Below are 10685 nucleotides of genomic sequence, written 5' to 3'. Positions count from 1 at the left end.
GAAATCCCATGGGTAGAGGAGCCTGGCGGGCTATAGTCAATGGGGTCGCAAAGAGACACGACTTAGTGACTGAAACGTCGTCGTCGTAGACTGCAAGTTCATGAACCCAGTCCTCTGTTGCCAGACCTGAAAGTGACTGCTGCAACTCAGAGAGGGTCTTGGACAAAGAGGAATTTTTTACCTTTTTGGCCTTAAGGGGTCAATCAGTATTAAATGGTGCTGCTGGCTTAGGTGAGAGAAAACATGAGGGGCAGCCTTTGTCCTGCTAAAATGGTCCAAGTAATTTCCGGGTATGTATCACAAGCACTTGGAAGATATTTTTTGGTTGGAATCATTTTTTTTTTAATATTTAAATACAAAATGTGAGCACTGACTTTTTTTTCCTTTTTAGACACATATACACACAAGTCTAACAGCCGAAATATTGGAGGAAATGAGCTCCTGCTCTGTCCTCCAGTCCCCATCTTGTGGCTGAAGCTGCCAGCCCTCCCTCCATCCTTTCCAACATACACAGAAATTCACAGTGGCTGCTTTGCAGCAGAGCTGTAATTAATGCATTTTGTATTTTATCTTGTGTGCACATCCCTCCCCAACATCTCCATTCTATTAACGGTCAGGAGCATATCCTTCTCCACGGCATCAGTTCCCACCCCAGCAAGGGAATAGTGAGATCTTCCACCAGGAGTAATTTAGTGAGGGGGGGTGGGTGGCCAGAGCTGGAGTAACCGTCTGCGTTGCTGCTCTCTGGTATCAGCATTGAGGAGAGAAGAAATAAGTCAGGACAGTGGAGGGCACAGCTGCAAGTGAGGAGTCTCTCCATGAGCCAATGTGGGGAGAATTCCCGCCACCAGGTTTATAGAGCCATGTGCCAAAGTTTAAAAAAAAAAAAAAAAATCCAATAATCAGCAGTTCAAACACTATTGAATTTTCAAACTTCTTCCCACCAAGACAGGTCAAATATAGCAGTAGCAATCTAGATTTTTCCAGGAAGTGAAGGTAGAGCCCCCGGCATTCCTCCTGACAGCCCTGTATTAGGCCCTAGAAGTATCTGGAAAAGAAAAGGAGGGGTGTAAGGCATTGTACAGACCCAAGGGTCTCATTTTCATCATACCTGTCTGGGCAGACAAGGTCTATGAAAACAATGTTGCGAAAATGGTACCCAAAGGGCTTGGGCCAGATCCCAATCCTGCATGGCACATTAGCTGCCCTACCTAGGTGCCGGAGGAATAAACAAACTTGTGTCGCCACTATTGGCAAAAAGCCCAGGGTCTGGGCTCACCTGCCGTTGCTGCAGCTGCTGCTGTTGCTCCATCTGTAACTTCTCAGTTTCAAAGACGACCGGAAGAACCAGGATCATGAAGGAAGTGGTTCCAATCCACAAGGCTGCCCTGGAAAACCTGCACAGGGAGCATGAGCGTGACGGCGAGACAAAAACAGCTTCCCCAAGAACGAACTAGTAACCAAACCTCTCACCCTGCACACACTGATGTTTTTGATAAACGTGTTCTACCCAATCCCTGCACCGTGCTCCTGCCACAAACAGGAGGAGCAGTCTGGGGGCTGTACACTTAATAAGAGTCTGAACTGAGTTCTCACAATGCTGCTTTTATTACACATAATCTGATCCTCACAATGACCCCCCACCCGATAAGAAGCCTCACTTTACAGAAGAGAAAATCAAGACCAAGAAAGGTTAAGGTGGCACCAATCCGAGGTCACTCAGTGATCGAGGTGGCCTCCAACCCAGGTCTGCTGCTTCCAAAGCCCGTGTTCATTCAGGGCACCTCGGTCACGCCAGGCACATCCCAATGTCTTGACCCTTGTCCCTTACCTGTACATTTTTTGAGCCACGAAGAGGGAGAGATCAAAAGTGGCTCCAGCCGCGGACCGGACCCTCTCCGGGAACATCTCCGTCAGACCCCACAGTCTCTCCGAGAGGGTTTCATCTAGCTGTGGTGGAGGAGGCGTGGATATGGGCCGAAGCTGCGGCAACCACCCCGGACGCCGGGACACCCCGGTCCAAGCAGGGCCTCACCCCGCCTCCAGGAGACGCCTCCGCTGGGACCTCTCCAGGCTCCGCGATGCGCCTTAGTCCAGATTCCGCAGCACGCGGATCCCACACCCCCACTCCCTGCCCACACCTCCCAGCCCCTCTCTGCCCTGCGGCGCTCAGTACCTCCTCGTCGTCTTCCTCCTCCAGCTCCTCCTCAGGCTTCTCGGCATCGCCTTTCGGAAGCAATTCGTCCGCGGACAGAGGCGCCCCAGGGCCGGCGGCGGCGGCAGCCATGGCTGTGAGGGGGCACCGGAAGCGAAAAAGAAGAAGCGAGTGCAGCGACGGCGGCGGATAGAGCCGCTCTTCCGGGAGCCGGAGCTTGGCGGACTGGGGAAGAGCGCCGTCTGGCGGATTGACTTCAGTTCAGTCAGTTCAGTTCAGTCGCTCAGTCGTGTCCGACTCTGCGACCCCATGAATTGCAGCACGCCAGCCCTCCCTGTCCATCACCAACTCCTGGAGTTCACTCAGACTCACGTCCATCGAGTCAATGATGCTTCACTGGCCTTCAAAAGGCAGACGGGAACGTGACACAACTGGAAAACTTGTTAAGGCAGAGAGTCGGGTGTGCCCGCGCTAATTCTGTTCAGTGGACTTAGGGTGAGTCTGGAAATCTGCATTTTATTAATAACAAGCCTCCCAGATATCACACTTCAGTTCAGTTCAGTCGCTCAGTCGTGTCCGACTCTTTGCGACCCCATGAATCGCAGCACGCCAGGCCTCCCTGTCCATCACCAACTCTCGGAGTTTACCCAAACTCATGTCCATCAAGTCGGTATATCACACTTAGGCCAACACTAGAAAGCAAAATGGCTGTCTGGGGAGGCCTTACAAATAGCTGTGAAAAGAAGAGAAGCGAAAAGCAAATGAGAAAAGGAAAGATGTAAGTATCTGAATGCAGAATTCCAAACAATAGCAAGGAGAGATAAGAAAGCCTTCCTCAGCAATCAATGCAAAGAAATAGAGGAAAACAACAGAATGGGAAAGACTAGAGATCTCTTTACGGAGAAGGCAATTGCACCCCACTCCAGTACTCTTGCCTGGAAAATCTCATGGACAGAGGAGCCTGGTAGGCTGCAGTCCATGGGGTCTCTAAGAGTCAGCCAGGGCTGAGCAACTTCACTTTCACTTTTCACATTCATGCATTGGAGAAGGAAATGGCAACCCACTCCAGTGTTCTTGCCTGGAGAATCCCAGGGACGGGGGAGCCCAGTGGGCTGCCGTCTATGGGGTCCCACAAAGTCGAACACGACTGAAGTGACTTAGCAGAGATCTCTTCAAGAAAATTAGAGATACCAAGGGAACATTTCATGCAAAGATGGGCTCGATAAAGGACAGAAATGGTATGGACCTGACAGCAGCAGAAGATATTAAGAAGAGGTGGCAAGAATACACAGAAGAACTGTACAAAAAGGATCTTCACGACCCAGATCATCACGATGGTGTGATCACTCACCTAGAGCCAGACATCCTGGAATGTGAAGTCAAGTGGGCCTTAGAAAGCATCACTACAAACAAAGCTAGTGGAGGCGATGGAATTCCAGTTAAGCTATTCCAAATCCTGAAAGATGATGCTGTGAAAGTGCTGCACTCAATATGCCAGCAAATTTGGAAAACTCAGCAGTGGCCACAGTACTGGAAAAGGTCAGTTTTCATTCCCATCCCAAAGAAAGGCAATGCCAAAGAATGCTCAATCTACCACACAATTGCACTCGTCTCACATGCTAGTAAACTAATGCTCAAAATTCTCCAAGCCAGGCTTCAGCAATACGTGAACCGTGAACTTCCTGATGTTCAAGCTGGTTTTAGAAAAGGCAGAGGAACCAGAGATCAAATTCCCAACATCCGCTGGATGATCGAAAAAGCAAAAGAGTTCCAGAAAAACATCTATTTCTGCTTTATTGACTATGCCAAAGCCTTGACTGTGTGGATCACAATAAACTGGAAAATTCTGAAAGAGATGGGAATACCAGACCACCTGACCTGCCTCTTAGGAAACCTGTATGCAGGTCAGGAAGCAACAGTTAGAACTGGACATGGAACAACAGACTGATTCCAAATAGGAAAAGGAGTACGTCAAAGCTGTATATTGTCACACTGCTTATTTAACTTCTATGCAGAATACATCATGAGAAATGCTGGGCTGGAAGAAGCACAAACTAGAATCAAGATTGCCGGGAGAAATATCAATAACCTCAGATATGCAGATGACACCACCCTTATGGCAGACAGTGAAGAGGAACTCAAAAGCCTCTTGATGAAAGTGAAAGAGGAGAGTGAAAAAGTTGGCTTAAAGCTCAACATTCAGAAAACGAAGATCATGGCATCTGGTCCCATCACTTCATGGGAAATAGATGGGGAAACAGTGGAAACAGTGTCAGACTTTATCTTTCTGGGCTCCAAAATCACTGCAGTTAGTGATTGCAGCCATGAAATTAAAAGACACTTACTCCTTGGAAGGAAAGTTATGACCAACCTAGATGGCGTATTCAAAAGCAGAGACATTACTTTGCCAACAAAGGTCCATCTAGTCAAGGCTTATGGTTTTTCCAGTGGTCATGTATGGATGTGAGAGTTGGACTGTGAAGAAGGCTGAGCGCCGAAGAATTGATGCTTTTGAACTGTGGTGTTGGAGAAGACTCTTGAGAGTCCCTTGGACTGCAAGGAGATCTAACCAGTCCATTCTAAAGGAGATCAGCCCTGGGTGTTCTTTGGAAGGAATGATGCTAAAGCTGAAACTCCAGTACTTTGGCCACCTCATGCAAAGAATTGACTCATTGGAAAAGACCCTGATGCTGGGAGGGATTGGGGGCAGGAGGAGAAGGGGACCACAGAGGATGAGATGGCTGGATGGCATCACTGACTCGATGGACGTGAGTCTGAGTGAACTCTGGGAGTTGGTGATGGACAGGGAGGTCTGGCGTGCTGCAATTCATGGGGTTGCAAAGAGTTGGACACAACTGAGCGACTGAACTGAACTGAACTGAATCCAGTTTCATTTCCCTGAATCCAGTTTCATTTCCCTGAGGGCTGTATTTGGTGGGAGTAAATTAGAGAGCTGGAGATTTATTGGTCTTCTGGGAAAATGTGAAGTTAACAATCTCAATGTATTAACATAAAGGTGAGTTAACACTCAAGTATCAGACATCATTTGTGTCCGAAGGTGGGTGTTTGGGGGTGTTCATTTAATCCTCAGATCAACCTACAGGTGCTATTTCCCCCATTTTAGAAATGAGATCGAGGCACAGCACAGGGTTGCTGCAAGTATTCCTGAAGGATGGATTTCTAGAAATGGGTTTCCTGGACAAAAAGTTGTTCACTCAGTCATGTCGAACTCTTTGTGACCCCATGGACTGCAGCACTCCAGGCGTCCCTGTCCATCACCAACTCCTGGAGCTTGCTCAAACTCATGTTCATCCAGTTGGTGATGCTCTCATCTCATCATCTGTCATCCCCTTCTCTCCCTGCCTTGAATCTTTCCCAGCATTAGGGTCTTTTCCAGTGAGTCAGTTCTTCACATCAGGTGGCCAAAGTATTGGAGCTTTAGCTTCATTCCTTCCAATGAATATCCAGGGTTGATTTCTTTTAGGATGGACTGATTGGATCTCCTTGCAGTCCAATGGACTCTCAAAAGTCTTCTCCAGCATCACAGTTCAAAGGCATCAATTCTTAAGCGCTCAGCCTTTTTTTATCATCCAGCTCTCACATCTGTACATGACTACTGGTAAAAACAAAAAATTAAGATCATGGCATCCAGCCAAAAAGTGTGAACATTTAAAATTTTGCTAGGTATCAGGTAACTGCCCTCAGAATTACAGTATCATATACTTTCACACGGAGAAGGCAATGCCAACCCACTCCAGCATCTAGCCTGGAAAATCCCATGGACGGAAGAGCCTGGTAGGCTGCAGTCCATGGGGCCTCGAAGAGTCAGACAGGACTGAGCGCGACTTCACTTTCACTTTTCACTTTCACGCACTGGAGAAGGAAATGGCAGCCCACTCCAGTGTTCTTGCCTGGAGAATCCCAGGGACGGGGGAGCCTGGTGGGCTGCCGTCTATGGGGTCGCACAGAGTCGGACATGACTGAAGCAACTTAGCAGCAGCAGCAGCAGCAGCATACTTTCACAATAATAAATGGAAGTATCCTTTTCTCCAAATTCTCCAAATTTTAATTTTTTGTCTATACAATGGATGAAAATTCTTCTTTTTATAATGTGCCCAAAAAGTTAACATAAGGGAAATTTAATATACCTCTTTAGCCAACTGACTGTGGAACCACAGACTCTCAGGACTGGACAGTCCCAATCCTTCTTTCATATTAGGCCATGGAGGGACGGGGACTCAAGAGATATACCTAGCCTTTGAGTTATGTAGGAATTCAGGTCCCCACGCAGGAGGAGGATTGTAACCTTAGGCTGAACACAAGATTCCTGGAGAACTGCCCTGTTATCTCACCACCAACCAATCAGGAGAAAGTCTGCACAGGATGGAAGATAAGGAAGACTGATCCCCTCCCCAAATGACTGTCCCTTTAAAAACTGTATGGTCAGCAGAATTTCAGAGTTGGCTTTGGACATGAGCCTGCTTCTCCCCAAGTTGTTGGCCTCTTGAATAAAGCCACGTTTCCTTTCCAACCAAGACTTGTCTCTGAGTACTGGCTTTTAAGCAATGTGCAGCTGAACCCGGTGTTTCCCCAGTGGCTCAGTGGTAAAGAATCCACCTGTAATGCAGGAAACTGAGGTTCGATTCCTGGGTCAGGAAGATCCCCTGGAGGAGGGCATAGCAACCCACTCCAGTATTCTTGCCTGGAGAAACCCATGAATGGAGGAGCCTGGCGGTCTAAGTCCACAGAGTCGCAAACAGTCGGACGTGACTGAAGCAACTGAGCATGCACGTGGTTGAACCTGAGTTCAGTAACAGGCTAGCTCTACAGAAATAAAAGATCAGCTTAATAGCCCAATGCCAGTGGCATCTGGGGCTTCCCAGGTGGCGCTAATGGTAAAGAACCCATCTGCCAATGCAGGTTAGGCATAAGAGACGCCAGTTTGATCTCTGGCTGGGGAAGATCCCCTAGAGAAGGGAATGGCAATCTACTCCAGTATTCTTGCCTGCAGAATCCCATGGACAGAGGAAACTGGCAGGATACAGTCCATAGGGTTGCACAGAGTTGGACACAACTGAAGCAACTTAGCAATGGCATCTGATTTCTTTTACAGGTTCTTTCAAAAAATGCTAGAAGACCAATATTCTTGAAGGGTTGAGAAGGCCATCTTGTGTGGAATCTACAGATATCATTGACTCTGATGAAATAAAATTCATACTATAGAAAGATAAGAAAAATGTAAACATAAAATCCTCCTTTGCCTTTGCGGCCTCCTCCCTCCCCTTTAGCATGTATTGTGACTGTTTTAACTAGACCTCCTTGTTGCTGTTGCTTAGTTGCTAAGTCCTCTCTGACTCTGCATGTCCAACCCCATGGTCTGCAGCACACTAGGCTTCTCTGTCCTCCACTCTCCTAGAGTTTGCTCAAATTCATGTTGATTGAGTTGGTGATGCCATCCAACCATCTCATCCTCTGTTGTCCCCTTCTTCTCCTGCCCTCAATCTTTCCCAGCATCGGGGTTTTTTCCAAAGAGTTGGCTCTTCAAGTCAGGTGGCCAAATATTGGAGCTTCAGCTTCAGCATCAACCCTTGCAATGAATGTTCAGGGTTGATTTCCTTTAGGACTGACTGGTTTGGGAGACCTCCTTGGGAGATAGATAGACTGCCTGAGGAAGGGTCACAACTCTTTAGGAGGTAGGCTTCCTTTTTTAAAGAAGTTTCTACTGTTTTATTTTTGGCCTTGAGCCACGTGGGATCTTAGTTCCCAGACCAGGGATCGAACCTGTACCCTCTGCAGTGGAAGAGCAAAGACTTAAACCACTGGACCCCCAAGGAAGTCTAGATAATCTTCCTTCTTAATCTCATAAAATGCAATGATGACCCATTGATCTGGATTGTGTCAACTGTCCATAATACGGGCCTTATGGGACTTCCCCAGTGGTCCAGTGGATACAACTCTGTGCTCCCAGTACAGGAAGCCAAGGTTTGATCCCTGGTCAGAGAACTAAGATCTCACATACCGCAACTACTGAGTTGGAGTACCACAATGAAGACCCAATGCAGCCAAAATAAATAAATATATAAAAATAAAATCTAAAAACAAACCCCCACAAAACCCAATAATAGGGGACTTCCCAGGTGGCCCAGTGGTTAAGACTGTGCTTCCACTGCAGGGGTGGGGGTGTGTGTTCGGGGCACAGGTTCAGTCCCTGATGGTGGTGATGGTTGTACAATACAATGAATGTATTAATATGATTTAACTGTATGCTTTAAAATAGTTAAGATGGTAATTTTTATGTTATGTGTTTTGCCACAAAAAAACTTTTTAATTAAAAGCCAAAATATCAGAATAACAAAAAAAATCAGAACTATCCTCCAAAAATCCCCCTAAAAGTGTCAGGGGTAGGGAAGGGCATCTTCTTCCCCCAACCCAACAGTGAATTCAAGGAGGAGTTGCTGGGGAGGAAGGAGGGAAAGCGTCATTGATTATCTTAAGGAGCAATGGTTCCGTGGCAGCAGAGGAGACACACGAGAAGACCGATGGCAGCCCAGAGCCTCTGTGCAGGGACAAGCTGCGGGTGCCATCAACGAGGGGTGATGTCCCACGCTGGGTACAAGGGTGACTCTGCCGTCTGGATGGAGCTGAGGTGTTCTAGAACCGTGCCCCCAGCTCCTCTTATCCCCTATCCCCTCAACTCTATAGTTTCCACCTTTTCTGTTTCTCTCATATCAGAATGTGAAACTGGCAATACGGTAGTTCCTAATTTGGTTTGGTTCAGTGTGGGACATAGATCCCTTTGAGAATTTTACAAAAGTTCTAAGTACCCTCTCCCCAAAAACCATACACATCAGCCCATATGTGTACAATTATGCATATGGATCCCCTTACTAGGCCTCAAGATGTAATTTTTTTTTTTAGCATTTCTTTATTTTGGGCTGTGCCGGGTCTTCATTGCTGCTTCGAGGGTTTGTCTAGCAGCAGTGAGTGGGCTACTCTCTGTTGAGGTGTGCGGGCTTCCCGTTGTGCTGGGGAAGCCACCACACATCTCTTGTGTGGACCACATGCTCTAGAGGGCTGGCTTAGTTGCCATGAGACACGTGGGATCCTCCCAGAGCAGGGATCAAACCTGTGTCCCCTGCATTGGCAGGTGGATTCTTAACCACTGGACCACCAGGGAAACCCCTTCTCTGGTTTTTTGCTCTTCCTCCCTCATACCCACAGAACTTTCTATCTCAGCTCTTCAATAATAGTTCTTCCCTAATGACACTCAGCTCAGAAATTTACAAGACGGTTGCAGTGATTACAAATGATAGCAAACATTAAGTAGACAGCACTACTTACTTGGGTGCCCCCCAAAGTAGTAGATTTGGTCAATAAAGCTTGGAGGAGGAAGCACTTTAGCCAGCATCTGATAGATGTATCTGACAAAAAGGTAAGATCTTGAAGGTATACAGCTTTTTTTTTTTTTTTTTTTTTGGCCACACTGCATGGCTTGAAGATCTTAGTTCCTTGACCAGGGACTGAACCCAGGCCCTCAGCAGTGAATGCAGAGTCTTAACCATGGAACTACCAGGGAATTCCCAAACCACATAGCATTTCAGTGTGTGTGTGTGTGTTTGTGTGGCAGGGGGTGGAGGGGGGAACCAAAAAGCTTTATGGTAGTGAGATACGGCTGATTGTTTTTCCCATTTCTTACAGATTTTCATTATCCTTGACTTATCCTTTGTGCCCAAAGATAATAAACAGTACAGTCCAAATCTCATCTATAACAGTATTAAGGTAGGTATCATGTGAACAATGAATACTGCTTAATCAAAGTGTGACATTACAATACTGGGAAAATGGAAATGGAAAAAGGTAGGGGCTAAGAGCTAAATCCTCATCTTCTTGACTTATCCTTAGACTCAGCTCACACAACACATTCATCAGCAAACACTGGTGGCTCCACCTTCAATTCCAGCCTAGAATCTGACTTCTCCTAAACTGCCACCTCTCTGGTCCCAGCCTTGCCCCCTTCCATCTGTTCTCACACACAGGGAAGCCAGAGGGATTTTTTTTTGTCAAATAAAAGTGAATCGAAAAAAAAAAAGTGAATCGGCTTTCCTCTGGTGAAACTCACCAATGGTTTGCTTCCCTCCTCACCCTAAATACAAGTGCTTCCTCACTGCAGAGCTGTTCCACACGGCTGAATCCCCATCAGGTGCCCGTGGTGGTGCAGAGGGAACCAGGACCCACATCACTGGGACCATGAAACACGCCCCTCCTGATTCCAAAGCTTTCAGTCCTGGATCCTTCCCTTCTATCTGGGTCATCTTGCTGAGCTTGTTTCTTCATCTAAAAGCAGGGGATGATGATAACAAACATGAGAATTTTTCATGAGAATTAGAAACATAGCCCTTCTTTGGTTTATGTCCCAATAAACCTGTCTCAGCCTTCTCATCCTCTGCCACCTCCTTCTTTTGCTTTCAGTCTTTCCCGGCAGCAGGGTCTTTTCCATTCAGTTAGCTCTTCGCATTAGGTAGCCAAAGAA

The 10685-nt window shown here is 47.0% G+C and overlaps 1 protein-coding gene across 1 annotated transcript; it reads right to left on the bottom strand.

Annotated features, from left to right (window-relative positions):
- Positions 1-317: 317 nt before the first annotated feature.
- Positions 318-2294, bottom strand: TOMM22 (translocase of outer mitochondrial membrane 22). The gene is given in 4 exon segments (NM_001100335.1): positions 318-1048; positions 1280-1397; positions 1832-1950; positions 2177-2294. Coding segments are annotated over 4 exon segments (423 nt in total). The 5' UTR covers positions 2288-2294; the 3' UTR covers positions 318-973.
- Positions 2295-10685: the final 8391 nt, after the last annotated feature.

The sequence above is a fragment of the Bos taurus genome, chromosome 5 (assembly GCF_002263795.3).
Source record: "Bos taurus isolate L1 Dominette 01449 registration number 42190680 breed Hereford chromosome 5, ARS-UCD2.0, whole genome shotgun sequence".
Taxonomy (NCBI): domain Eukaryota; kingdom Metazoa; phylum Chordata; class Mammalia; order Artiodactyla; family Bovidae; genus Bos; species Bos taurus.
The sequence above is the reverse complement of the archived record's forward strand: the minus strand, read 5'-3'. Positions and strand labels throughout refer to the sequence as shown.